At 35.1% G+C, this 14562-nt stretch overlaps 1 protein-coding gene across 1 annotated transcript in view; it reads left to right on the top strand.

The window, feature by feature from the left end:
- ETFDH (electron transfer flavoprotein dehydrogenase) overlaps window positions 1–14559 on the top strand; it is a 36713-nt gene extending 22154 nt beyond the window's left edge. Inside the window, exons 7-13 of the mRNA XM_012783592.2 lie at window positions 2447–2593; window positions 3821–3961; window positions 5178–5321; window positions 8320–8488; window positions 10781–10963; window positions 11255–11476; window positions 14173–14559. Coding sequence (XP_012639046.1) covers window positions 2447–2593; window positions 3821–3961; window positions 5178–5321; window positions 8320–8488; window positions 10781–10963; window positions 11255–11476; window positions 14173–14336 — 1170 coding nt within the window. The 3' untranslated portion in view covers window positions 14337–14559. The remainder of the gene's footprint in view (window positions 1–2446; window positions 2594–3820; window positions 3962–5177; window positions 5322–8319; window positions 8489–10780; window positions 10964–11254; window positions 11477–14172) is intronic.
- Window positions 14560–14562: the final 3 nt, after the last annotated feature.

The raw sequence follows: 14562 nt of genomic DNA, 5'->3' as shown, positions 1-14562 counted from the left end.
GATGCACCAATATTGTGAGGATATACAGTTGTCTCTTGGCATATTTGGGAGATTGGTTCCAGGATCCCCTTGTATACCAAAATTCACACATACTCAAGTCTTAAAGTCAGCCCTGTGGAACCTACATATTTGAACTTGGTCCTTCATATACAATTTCATATCCAGTGAATACTATATTTTCAATCCCTGTTTGGTTAAAAAAAAAATTAATGTAGGCCAGGTGAGGTGGCTCACACTTGTAATCCCCATACTTTTGGTGGCTGAGGCAGGAGGATCGCTTGAAGCCAGTAGTTCTAGATCAGCCTGAGCAGCACAGGGAGACTTCATCTTTACAGAAAAATTTAAAAGTTAGCTGGGCATAGTGATGTGAGCCTGTAGTCCTAGCTACTTGAGAGGCTGAGCCAAGAGAATCGCTTGAGCCCAAGAGTTCCAGGTTACAGTGAGCTATCTATGGATCACTCCACTGCATTCCAGCCTGGGCAACAAAGTAAGACCCTGTCTCTGACCAAAAAAAAAAGAAAAGAAAATTTTTGTATAAGTGGACCTGCACAGTTCAAACCTGTATTGTTCAAGGGTCAGCTGTATATGCAAGGATGTATATATTTTATGACATTGTTTATATCTGTATGTGAACTGGAAACAGTGAATGGCTATTATCTATCCATTAACAGAATAGGTGATTCATCTATCTATCTCTACCTAGACTACTACCTAGCTATTAAGGGAAAGACTTGAGCTATACAGTGACTTGAAAACATTTCCATGGAGTATTATGAAAAATGTAAGATAGAAGAAAGTTTCTATTATATGATTCTGTTTTGGTAAAATAAACCTGGACCCCCAAAAGTTTAAGTATATCTATAAGTATCTCAGTATATATGTGTGTATATATTTTTGCATAAAATTGTACATATTAGGTTGTTAACCTGAATTACTGTAATTAGAGGAAGAGGACAAGAACAAAATTTTTTAAAAGTTACACTCAGTTATGTATAGGATGTGTGTGTGTGTGCAGTGTACATATATGCATATATATGACACAAGCATTTTACAAGAAAAATAGAAGTTACCAATTAACATATAAAAGATGTTCAAACTCTTTAGCAACTGAAGATATTAAGTTAATAATGAAATAACTCTTACCACTCAGACTAAAAATATTCATCCAAGCAATGTGTATACTAGTAAACCACTGAAAAAAACCTAAATGTCCAAGTATCATGAATTGATTAAAAAATTAGAGGCATTTATTCAAACATGAAAAATGAATGGAATATATTGCCTTTGGCAAATCCCTTTATAATATGTGAAAATAATTATAAAACAGTATGTAAGTATAAACCTATTATTTGTATGAATGTATCTGTGTACATACATACATGCTAATAAATAAACAGAAAAATATTGGGAAAGATGTATTTTGCAAGAGACACTCTTGATTATTTTGTATTTTTTTATTCAACAAATTTATTGTGAACCTACCTTGTTCCAGACGTAAGTACAAAACATATACAGCAAGAGAAGAAGAGAAAGACTTTCATTGTAGCTTTCTTTATACTAGCAAAAACATTTCAGTTTTATAGTATATATTCTACAGTAGGGAACAAGTAAAATTAAAGTGAAAAAAGAAAGTAGCTAAAGAGTATAGTTAGTATGATCCTATTTGTGTTAAAATATAAGAATCTAAGTAGGTTCTATATAGTTTTTTATTCGTAGAAAATTTTTGGCATAATTTACAAAAAAACTATTATTTTTTCTCCGGATGATAGGACTGAAAAATCAAAAACAGTGGGGAAATGGCCTTTTTACCTTGTATTCATTTTTAGAGTTGTTGTTTTTTTTCTTTTGTATAAGCATGCTTTATTTGCTTTTTTTAATTCACTTTTTTCATTTTCTCCCCCCTAAGACAGGGTCTCAATCTGTTGCCCAGGTATGAGCACAGTGGCACCATCATAGCTCACTGCAACTTGAAACTCCTGAGCTCAAGCAGTCTTCCTGTCTCAGCCTCTCGGAGTAGTTGGGACTACAGGCATGCACTACCACATCTGGCTAATTTTTGTTTTTTGTAGAGAGAGGGTCTCTCTGTATTGCTCGGGCTGATCTCTAACTCATAGGCTTAAGTCATTCATTCACTTTAGCCTCCCAAAGTGCTGGGATTGCAGGTGTGAGCCACTGCACTCGGCCTGGTTTTTTAATTCTTACAAAGTTAACCATTCATCAAGTACTTTTGAAATAAAAAAGAAACTAAATATAACAAAGACATAAGATATACATAAAATTTCAATTAGATTCCACTTAAAAGAGTACTTTCGGTTTTATTTTTTATATTATATATTTGTACTATCTCTTCTGTACCTGAATCATAGTTCAATTTAAACCTAAGCAGATTGTGAATACATTTTAAAGTGTCAAATGTTGCCATTTAATATGTTTTTGTTTTTTTTAGACAACATTTGAGAGAGGACTAGAACTACATGCTAAAGTCACAATTTTTGCAGAGGGTTGCCATGGACATCTAGCCAAGCAATTATTTAAGAAGTTTGATTTGAGGGCCAATTGTGAACCTCAAACCTATGGGATTGGACTGAAGGAGGTATCCTGGTTGTTTTTGCAATTTTAATTTTGAAAGATGGAACTTAAATTCATTTGTATTATCATGTAGTTTATAATATGGATTTAATTTTATAGTTATATTTTTTTCATTGTCTTGACATGTTCATTATGACTAAAACTCTTTGGGATATTTTTCAAGGGGCTAGAAAATATTACTGATCAAGTCCCATTATTGTTTAAATTATTTTTACATGTTCAAATTGTTTTACCAAATATTGCTTAAAATGAGCATGGAACTTGAAAATATTTGAACCTTGATTTTTTTTTTCATTGTAATGCCATCTGCCCTGATAGTATTATACCTGTTATCCATATGCTGTTTGTAGGATGACCACATCCTACAAAGAATTGTTTTTTCAAAATTATAATGGGAAGATAATTTTGTTGATGAAATACACACTCAGCCATTGTATATTGACCTGCAACCTAAAATTTAATTAAGTTAACTGTTGTATATTTTCTCAGTTTATTTATTCTCTAGTATATTTTCCCAAATCCTTGGCTTGTTAGAGTATATTTTTCATTATAACCATTTTGTTTAAATTTTTTTTAGGTTGAATTTCAGAAAGTTCAAATTCTCTATATAACTGGATTCATTATATTGTGAATAAAGGCTTCTTTTGGTAAATTGCACATAATATCTAATTTTTAGGTAATATTTCAGATAGAAATTGTTATTTAAAATTTTAAACTTACACGTCTGAAAACAGGATGAACAATTTGCTTCAGTTTTGGGGGGCAAACTATTTTATTGAAGAATAGGAGGGTGTATACTATTTTATTGAAGAATACATATGTATTATAAAGAAACAGGTCTTAAGTGTATAGCTGAGTGAATTTTTACATGGTGAACACCCACATGTAGCTACCACCAAGAGGAAGACATAGAACATTACAGTACCTCAGAAGTTTTCTTCATCTTTTCAGTGATATTTCCTGTAATTGCATGAAAATCTTCCCAATTTAAGGATCTAATTAATGTCTTAAAGATTTCATAACTTTTCTGACCTATTACTTTGCTCCAACTCATCAGGTTGCAGTTTGATATAATTGTCTTTGACACGAAATAATTTTTTGTGTTTCTCATGTTACAGTTTTTCACTTATAATTTTCATAAATAAGACATTAAACCTGGCAAGTTATATGCATTGCAGTGACATAAAAACATTTAAAAATACTATAGGACTTGTTTTTGGTTTTGTTTTAGTTATGGATTATTGATGAAAAGAAGTGGAAACCCGGGAGAGTAGATCACACTGTTGGTTGGCCCCTGGACAGAAATACTTACGGAGGCTCTTTCCTTTATCATTTAAATGAAGGTGAACCATTAGTAGCTCTTGGTCTTGTGGTAAGTTATATTCCCATTATGGAAAATTCTACTGTTAGAGTTATCTACTGTTAGGATCATCAGTGTTATGAAATGAGGGTTTTGAATCTGGAGAATGTAAAATGTTTTTCATTTAATGCTTACTTTCTAATTTTATCAATATTTAAATTGCTTATGGCTGTTATAGTAATTAGTCTACTAAATATACATAGGTCTAGTAATAGTAGCATCTCAGTAGATTCTTTACTGAGATTTCTAAGTAAATTTCATAACAATTCTATGAAATAGGTATCCTTATTTTTCTTATTTTACTGATGAGAAGTAAGCTAACCAGCTTTCCTAGATACATACATTAAATGATAGCAGAAATGCCTGAACCTGCCTGATATCAAAGCCCATTTCCACTATAGCATGCTGCCCCTGAAAATGAAATCAGCACTGGGTTTGAACTTGTAACTTTTTTAAAACAAGCAGTTTCCCCCTTTTTGGCAGTAAATTACATCTTGAACACTACAGAGAATAGAAAAGTAATATAAGAGTTTCTGCTCCTTGCAACTGGTTGCAGCTTTATAGTAGTTTAGTGTTATGATTAGACTTACATATGACACATTGTTAAATTTGTGTGTTACTGGTGTTTTTTGACCCCCCAGTCAAGTGTTCAGTGCATCACCGTTGGGTAGTTATTCCAGTGACTTAATCTTATCAAAGGAAAAATGTGTGGTTATTAATTTCAGCACTTTAGTAATGCCTTGTAAAACATAACATTCTATATTTCTTGTCTTCTTTTTTCCTAAATGTGATTTACATCCTTTTCCCTCATTTTGCCCCAATAGTACTGTAGTATGGATTATTAGTTTATTTCTAGAGTTGGTATTGGTAAATGTAAAATAAATTTTTATAACTACTTTTGTAGAAACATAATCTGAAATACCTACAGATATTTTTTAAATTTGGACTTTGATCTTCAGAGCACAATGATTTATTAATATGTTCTAAATTTTCAAAATTTAGCTGATTATAAACACATGATATCCTTTTGTTTACCCTTTCTTTCCAAACAGACTTTATATACTTTTTATTTAAATTTGCATTACTACATAATCGGTCCAAATACTTTGAGTACAAGAAATTTAACATACATTTTCTGATAAACATTGCTCACATTTTACCTTGATATGATTCTTATTTAAAATGTCTGATTATGTAACTATATCAAATTTAAATATAAAATTTTAAGGTTGGCCTAGACTATCAAAATCCATACCTGAGTCCATTCAGAGAGTTCCAAAGGTGGAAACACCATCCCAGTATTCGGCCAACATTGGAAGGTGGAAAAAGGATTGCATATGGAGCCAGAGCTCTCAATGAAGGTGGCATTCAGGTAACTCTTCCAACTTGGTTATTCCTTGTTTCTTAGTATAAATACAGAATTGAAAATGTTATATATAACAAATTTAGGTAAGGAATAAAAAATTAGGTTGGGTGCAGTGGCTCACACCTATAGCCCCATTGCCTTGGGAGGCTGAGGAGGGAGGATCACTTGAGCCCAGGAGTTTGAGACCAATCTGGATAACATAACGAGACCCCCATCTCTACAAAAAATAATAATAATTTTTTAAAAATTGGCCAGGTGTGGTGGCACATGCCTGTAGTGGTGGCACATGCCTGTGGTCCTACTCAAGAGGATGAGGCAGGAAGATTGCTTGAGCCCAGAATTTTGGGGTTACAATGAGCTATGATTGTGAAACTGTACTCCAGCCTGGGTGACAGAGTGAGACCCTGTCTCTGGAGAAAAAAAATAGAATATTATCTCATAGAAAGAAAATCTAAGGAATTTAAAGCAAAGTATCTAATGTCACACAGAACTTAAATTACACTGTTGATTTAGTTTTAAGAATATATTGATCTCTAGAGATAAATTCATGGACTTTTTTTCTTTGATTGTTTTGTTTTTAACTAGAAAATAAAACCTGTGTGATCTAAGATATTTCCCTTTATTAAGAAATAATATTAAGAAATGGCCAGGAAACTCAAAAGAAAATTTAATTTTCAGCAATTGTAATTAATTCATCCAACTACCTAGTAACTTTCTTACCTTTTAGGTGGCTTCTGTTAAGCTTTACCTCAATAGTCCTATTCTATATGTTCAAAATAAATCTTAGCAAATGTAGTTAATGTATTCAATATGTACTAATTAAGCAATGAAATAAGACCTAGATAGCTGTGATGAAAGCTGATAGTACCATTGTAGAAATAGTATCAGACAGGTATGATGATCTAAAAATCAGCTCTAAAACTTATACTAAATGATTTGGAGCAAGTTACTTAACTCTTCTGGATCATCTGTAAAGTAGGTTTCTTAAGGAATCTAGGACTATTTTAGAAATTGGATTTTTATGAAAGTAACAAGTACATAATAGGAAAACGGTAGGGCGGAGAAGCCGACAACCTTAAATGTAAAGTTCTAAAGACTTTATTACTGTAACAATATTTCATTAAGTCAAATAAAATCATAATCACTAGAATCTTAAAATAACATTGTCCCTAAATTCTGTTGTTACGGGATTACTTCTCGTGAGGTTGTTTTTTTTAGAATAGTAATTCACTTGGTAGAATATATATTTAATTGCATACCTTAGCCTGTTAAACTTGTTTGAATAATGTCCATAATACATACTATCAATCTAATTCTACTGTTTGTAATTTATAGTATAAAGATTTCAATATATTGAATAGTACATACAGATTTTTTTTTTAATTTTTTTTTTATTTTGGCATATTATGGGGATACAGATTTTAAGGTTTCAATAAATGCCCATTTCCCCCCCTCCCCCCAAAAGTCTGAGTCTCCATCATGACCATCCCCCAGATGGTGCACATCTCACTCATTATGTATGTATATACCCGCCCCCTCCCCCCTCCCACCTGCCCAATACCCTGTTACTGTAGTACCTATGTGTCCACTTAGGTGCTACTCAGTTAATACCAGTTTGCTGGAGAATATATCTGGTGCTTGTTTTTCCATTCTTGGGATACTTCACTTAGTAGTATGGGTTCTAGCTCTAACCAGGAAAATATAAGATGTGCTATATCACCATTGTTTCTTAGAGCTGAATAGTACTCCATGGTATTGTGTACTTCAACATCTAAGATGATTTGCAGATTGAAAGATGAACACACACACACACACTTTTTATTTGAATTTTCTGAATTCATTAGTTGAAGGTTTAGAAACTTATTCCCAGTATGTTTTTTAAGACCTTAGAGGTAATAATTTGGAACATTCAATTTTGTTTGAGCTAAAAAATATTGTCTCACTTTTTCTCTTTCTTTAGTCTGTACCAAAACTCATCCTTCCTAGTGGATTTCTAATTACTTGTAACCCTAATTTAATGACTGCCCCAAAATACATTTCTCAGCACGTGTTTTCCTTGGTCCTTTGTTTCCTAACAAGATGTCCATCTGCCTGCAACTTTGCCCACTCTGGGTAGGATCCTTCTAGAACTTAAAGACACACATTTTCCTTGGACTATAGCATTTTTATTCTTACGATTGAAGCACCTGTGTTGGAAAAACTTGAACTAACAATCTGTATCCTTTTATTAAACTAAAATAGTTTTCCATTGTGTTTATATACCATATTTTCTTTATCCATTCATCTGTTGATAGACACTCAGGTCGATTCCATTATCTTGGTTATTATGAACAGTGCTGCAGTAAACATGGGAGTGCAGATAACTCTTCAACATACTGTTTTTCCTTCCTTCGGATATATACCTAGTTGTAGTATTGCTGGATTGTATGAGAGTTCTATTTTTAATTTTTTGAGAAAGCTCCATACTATTTTCTGTAACGGCTGTACTAATTTACATTCACACCAACAATGTATAAGAGTTCTCTTTTCTTCCTATCCTTGCCAGCATGTTATTTTTTGCCTTTTTGACAATAGCATTCTAACTAGGGTGCGATGATATCTCATTGTGGTTTTGATTTACAAAACAGTTTAGATAACAGTCATTCAAGTTTAGAGACTGTTTTTAACTATGATATGGGTATACATAAGTAAAAAGTTTATTCAAATAAATAAGCTGATGCTTCAATCTTAAATCTATCCCATGTTGGTTTTTCTGCGAGGGAAAAGGAAAAACTCTAACAACAACAACAACAAAAAACAGTAATGGTCCCAGTCTTCACTCTTAGGGGAGGAAAAAGAAAACTGCTCTTGCTCTGTTTTTTTCCTTTCCTGTATTCATTTTCATATATTTTTTAACCTTTCCCTACAGCTCTAGAAGACTTATTAAGAGGCTGTCATTTGAAGTATTCAGTTTTGCTTATTTAATTTGAGCTAATACATGTATTCTGAATCTTTCTTTCCTCAGTCAATACCAAAACTCACCTTTCCTGGTGGTTTGCTAATTGGTTGTAGCCCTGGTTTCATGAATGTTCCCAAGGTCAAAGGTACCCACACAGCAATGAAAAGTGGAATTTTGGCAGCAGAATCTATTTTTAATCAACTAACTAGTGAAAATCTCCAATCAAAGACACTAGGTAAGAAATTCCTATTTAAGGTATAGGAAAGAAAATTGCCAGGTTATGTCTACTTCAATTGACATTAAAAGATGGATATTGCATCTGTTGCTTTTATACAAAGTATTAAGATGCATGCTATAGAAAATGAACTACATGACCTATTCCTAATAGTTATGGTCAGAGATTTTTTACAACAATGTTCTGTTTTATTCACATGAAAAGTAGAAAAATACCAGTGTCCCACCTGCCTGGAAACTTTCAAATTTGATAGTACTGCATTTACATTGCATACATGTAATATACACATGATACTTCCTAAGTACTGAAGTTCCTTTAGGCGGAAAATAGAACAGCCTCGTAGAAGGCAGAATCAGCAACCTATTCCTTACCAAGCTTCACAAGCTGAGGCATATGACCCTTCTGTTGTGTAGAGGAACAACCAGCACTTAATCCTCAATAACCCCTTAATCTATAAAGACCCTCTACTGTGATTCTCAAAGTCAAAGCCAGAGTTTCCCCATCCCTGTGACTTTGTCTCATTACTCTCCATTGCAGCCACACTGGCTTCTTTACAGTCCCTGGAACATGCCAAGCATGCTCTCATGGTCTTCGCTCATGGCCTGCTCCCTCGCTCCCTTTCCTTTGTTTAAATATCACTCTCTCATATCTTGACCATACTAGCTTACTTGCAGCACAAGGAGCACATCCAATCCCTATAACACTGTCTCTTCTAGCATATTTTCCACCTTTGGCACACTATGTAATTTACTTATTTATTGACTTTGTCTCATGCCTCTTGGATGAAAACTCCAAGAGAGTAGGGACTTTGTTCACTATGAATCCAAACATCTGACAACTCAGTAAATATTTAATAAATTAACCTTATTAGAATCTCAGGTAACAAATGTTCCACTAGTTAAAAGTATGCAGCCTGGTTATACCTTCAAATATCTTTGTAGGAGTGGAGGCCTAGTGTATGGGAGTGGTAGATAGAGTAGAACATAGAAAAGACAAGAGGAGCCAGATGTGGTGGCAGCCACCTGTAGTCCCAGCTACTTGGGAGGCTGAGGTGGGAGGATGGATCACTTGATCCCAGGAGTTTGAGCTGTGAGCTGATTGCACTACTGCACTCCAGCCTGGGCAACAGAGGGAGACCCTGTCTCTTTAAAAAAACAAGAAAAAAGGCAAGAGAGTACTTTAGAGAGAATAGAATAGCCAACACGGAGTGCAATGGTTGGGTAGTAGAACTTTTTTCTAATTTTATTGTCAAGTATCATTCCTTGTTGGGCCACTAACCATACTTTAACTGTATCATATACACATAGTACCACACATAGATAGTACTGGAGCCAGTATATCACCAAAGACTAGATGAGGATTAAAGCCTGAATGAAGGAAAGTAGAGTAGAGCCAGTACAGGAAACAGTAACTGGAAACAGTATGGTCAATGTGGAGTTCATGAAGGAATATGATGATAAGAAGCAATTTTTCCCCTTAAATATTAAATGTGTGCACCAAGTTTTAGGTATTTGTAGTTTTAGGTATTATGTTTTCCTAGGGCTACCATAAAAAAGTGCCATAAACCGGGTATCTTAAAACAACAGAAATTTATTCTCTCCAAGTTCTGCAAGCTAGAATTCCAAAATTAAGGTGTTGGCAGGACCATACTCTCTCTGAAGTCCCTATAAATGAATCCTTTCTTGCCTCTCCCAGCTTCTGATAGCCCTAGGCATTCCTTGGCTTAGGCAGTATAACTCTATATCTTCCTTGATCTTCACCTGGCCAGTCATATTGTATTAGGGACCCACTTTACTCCAGTAGACCTCATCTTAATTATTAATATTAATATATCTGCAGCCATTCTATTATAAGGTTGCAGCCTGAGGTATTGGAAGTTAGAACAACTTCAAAATATATTTTTGCTGGGATACATTTCAACCCATAATAGGCAGTAGTTTTAGTGGTATATTGTAAAATTCTTTACTGTTATATGTAGCATGAATTTTATATCTTATGTTTCTGTTTCAATCTCATTGAAATTTGAAACTAATTTCCCATGCTACCAATATAAGAAATCAAATGCCTACCACCTATTAACAAACAATATTTATCAAAATCGTTGTCTTTTGGAAGATGCCAACATTTGTACATGAAAGATTCTTCAGTGTGGTCTTACATGACCACTTGTTTTTGAAAATATACTTAAGATTCACCCAGCAGATAATTTAGTAGCAAAATACCTTGACAATAGAGCATTTTATGTACCTTTGGGAAAGTTAACACTTAACATTTTATATTTTTTGATAAAAGGACTCCATGTAACAGAGTATGAAGATAATTTGAAGAAATCGTGGATATGGAAAGAGCTATATGCTGTTAGAAATATAAGACCGTCTTGCCACGGAATACTGGGTATATATGGAGGGATGATTTACACTGGAATATTTTACTGGATATTAAGAGGAATGGAGCCATGGACTCTGAAACATAAAGGTAATTCAAACATATTTGAGAATATGAATGTTATAATCATTAAAGATTCCTAAGTGGAATCCATTAAGTAGTGGAGAAAGTGGTATTTTACTTTAATGTTTTAAACTTAAGTTAAACATTTAAGTAGAGAAATTATAAATTCAATGTCTTTAGGAGAACAGAGCATTGTTATTTTAAGAGGGCTAAAGTCATATTTATTTGGCATAATATTTTCAAGTTTTTATAAGAATATGCTTAAGAAATTACTTCAAAATTCTATTTTATTAAATATTTCCCTCAAAATTGTTTAAGGTTCTGACTCTGATCAGCTCAAGCCAGCCAAGGATTGCACACCTATTGAGTATCCAAAACCTGACGGACAGATCAGTTTTGACCTCTTGTCATCTGTGGCTCTGAGTGGTACTAATCATGATCATGACCAGCCAGCACATTTAACCTTAAGGGATGACAGTATACCTGTAAATAGAAATCTGTCAATATATGATGGGCCTGAGCAGCGATTCTGTCCTGCAGGTCAGTAATAATTTCCATTGATTCCTAAATATTAATATAAGTATTTGCTTTAAACATTTTAGAAATGAGTTTTTTGTTAAGAAATGATTAAGCTTTTCCCATTGCTTGGAAATTATAAATGACTCTACATCCAGCTCCCCATAGGAAACTCACTCTAACCAGCAATGTTAAAATATACAATTTTTGTTAAGCCTAGTTCAGATGACATTTCTCCAAAAAAAGCCTTTCCTGGTTCTACCCTCAGACTAAGATAAGGGTTATGGAACACAAAGGAATAACTCTCTTTACATGTTCATGTGACTTTTTTTTTTTTTTTTTTTTTTTTTTTTGAGACAGAGTCTCACTTTTGTTGCCCAGGCTAGAGTGAGTGCCATGGCGTCAGCCTAGCTCACAGCAACCTCAAACTCCTGGGCTCAAGTGATCCTCCTGCCTCAGCCTCCCGAGTAGCTGGGACTACAGGCATGCACCACCATGCCCGGCTAATTTTTTGTATATATACTTTTAGTTGGTCAATTAATTTCTTTCTATTTTTAGTAGAGACGGGGTCTCGCTCAGGCTGGTTTTGAACTCCTGACCTCGAGCAATCCGCCCGCCTCGGCCTCCCAGAGTGCTAGGATTACAGGCGTGAGCCACCGCGCCCGGCCTCATGTGACTTTTTAAAGTCATTTCTGTCATAGCAGCTCATGATATGTGTGGGGGAATGCATGTGCTAAAATAGGTTATGGATGAATTCAGTCCAAGGAAATGGTTCCAAACTTTAAATTCACCATGAATACTATTATCTTTTAGTGTTGAGCTTTCACCTGAAATTACAGTAGTAGGAAAGAGGTCTCAAATGATATGGTAAAACAAATGGTATTCAGATATGTGAAAATTAGTACATTCTTAAAAGACTAGAATGTATACAAGTAAGCTCTTCAAGGGCAAGAACCTTCACTGTCTTTTTTAAAAATAATCATTTTTGTTTCATCATCGTTGGTTTTAAAATTCGCCGGGGGGGGGGGGGGGGGGGGCGGGGGGGGGCGGGAGACTGGATCTAATGATTTTTCTTTTCTTTTTTTTTTTGGAGACAGAGTCTCGCTTTGTTGCCCAGGCTAGAGTGAGTGCCATGGCGTCAGCCTAGCTCACAGCAACCTCAAACTCCTGGGCTCAAGCAATCCTACTGCCTCAGCCTCCCAAGTACCTGGGACTACAGGCATGTGCCACCCTGCCCGGCTAATTTTTTCTATATATATTAGTTGGCCAATTAATTTCTTTATATTTATAGTAGAGACGGGGTCTTGCTCTTGCTCAGGCTGGTTTCGAACTCCTGACCTCGAGCAATCCGCCTGCCTCAGCCTCCCAGAATGCTAGGATTACAGGCGTGAGCCACCTCGCCCGGCCTAATGATTTTTCAACTATAGCATATATACAGTAGTCCCCTTTCCTTATAGTCAACCATGGTCTGAAAATGTTAAGTGGAAAATTCCAGAAATAAACAATTCATAAGTTTTAAATTGTATGCCATTCTGAGTAGTATAATGCACCATCCTGCCCCATCCTACCCTGGATTTGAATCATCCTTTAGTCCGGAGAATCCATGCTATAGATGCTACCTGCCCATTAAGTCACTTAGTAGCCACCTCAGTTGTCAAATCAACTGCAGTGGTATCACAGTGCCTTATGTTCAAGTAACCCTTATTTTACTTAATAATGGCCCCAAAACACAAGAAAAATGATGCTGACAATTTGGATATACTATAGAGAAGCCATGAAGTACTTCCTTTAACAAAAAGGTGAAAATTCTCAATTTAAGGACAGGGAAAAAAATCCTACACTGTGGTTGCTAAGAACAAATCTTCTATCTGGGAAATAGTGAAGGAGGAAAAAAAATTCAGATGGTTTTGCTGTCATACCTCAAATTGCAAAAGTTACAGCCACAGTGTGTGGTAAGTGCCTACCTAAGATGGACAAGGCATCATCACATTTGTGGGTGGAAGATATGAATAGAAACATGTTCCACCTGATAGCGTTGATACTAACCAAGGTTTCAGGCATCCACTGGGGGTTGGAACATGCCACGCCCCCTGTGGGTAAGGGAGATTACTGTATATGAGACTCAAAGACTGAATGTTTAGTATCCTTGTTAGTGAGACTAGCCAAATACTAGTACTTTCTTTTATTACAGACACGTAATTTATACTAACAGCAACAGTACATGCCAAGATCTTTGTAATATTCTCTACGGGTAAACATTCAGAAAATAACCTTCAAGGTTTCTGTAGCCACTGTTTCTAGGACTTTAATTTCTACTTTTGAATTTAAAAATTTTAAGATATGGACTTCATGCCGGGCGTGGTGGCTCACGCCTGTAATCCTAGCACTTTGGGAGGCTGAGGCGGGCGGATTGCTCAAGGTCAGGAGTTCGAAACCAGCCTGAGCGAGACCCCGTCTCTACCAAAAATAGAAATAAATTAATTGACCAACTAAAAATATATATACAAAAAATTAGCCGGGCATGGTGGCGCATGCCTGTAGTCCCAGCTACTTGGGAGGCTGAGGCAGTAGGATCGCTGAGCCCAGGAGATTGAGGTTGCTGTGAGCCAGGCTGACGCCACGGCACTCACTCTAGCCTGGGCAACAAAGTGAGACTCTGTCTCAAAAAAAAAAAAAAAAAAAAGATATGGACTTCAATGTTATTTATTTTTACTTTACAGGAGTTTATGAATTTGTACCTTTGGAACAAGGTGATGGATTTCGGTTACAGATAAATGCTCAAAACTGTGTGCACTGTAAAACGTGTGATATTAAAGATCCAAGTCAGAATATTAACTGGGTGGTACCCGAAGGTGGAGGAGGACCTGCTTACAATGGAATGTAAACTGAAACTAATTTCATTTGCAGGCATGTTTGATAGCCAGTGCCTTAAAAAGTATGGCAAGGTAAACATTAAAATGTTTAGAGGTTAACAAGTATGAAAATATCTTACAGCATATTATTGATCAGAATGTTCACAAAATAATTAGAAGTAAAAGTTTTATACTGTTTCTAAAATTGTCCCATAAAAATTATGAATATTCTCTTAAATAAAACTTTAACAATGATGT

Source organism: Microcebus murinus, chromosome 15, assembly GCF_040939455.1.
Source record: "Microcebus murinus isolate Inina chromosome 15, M.murinus_Inina_mat1.0, whole genome shotgun sequence".
NCBI lineage: Eukaryota > Metazoa > Chordata > Mammalia > Primates > Cheirogaleidae > Microcebus > Microcebus murinus.
This window is presented reverse-complemented; position numbering and strand designations above follow the sequence as displayed.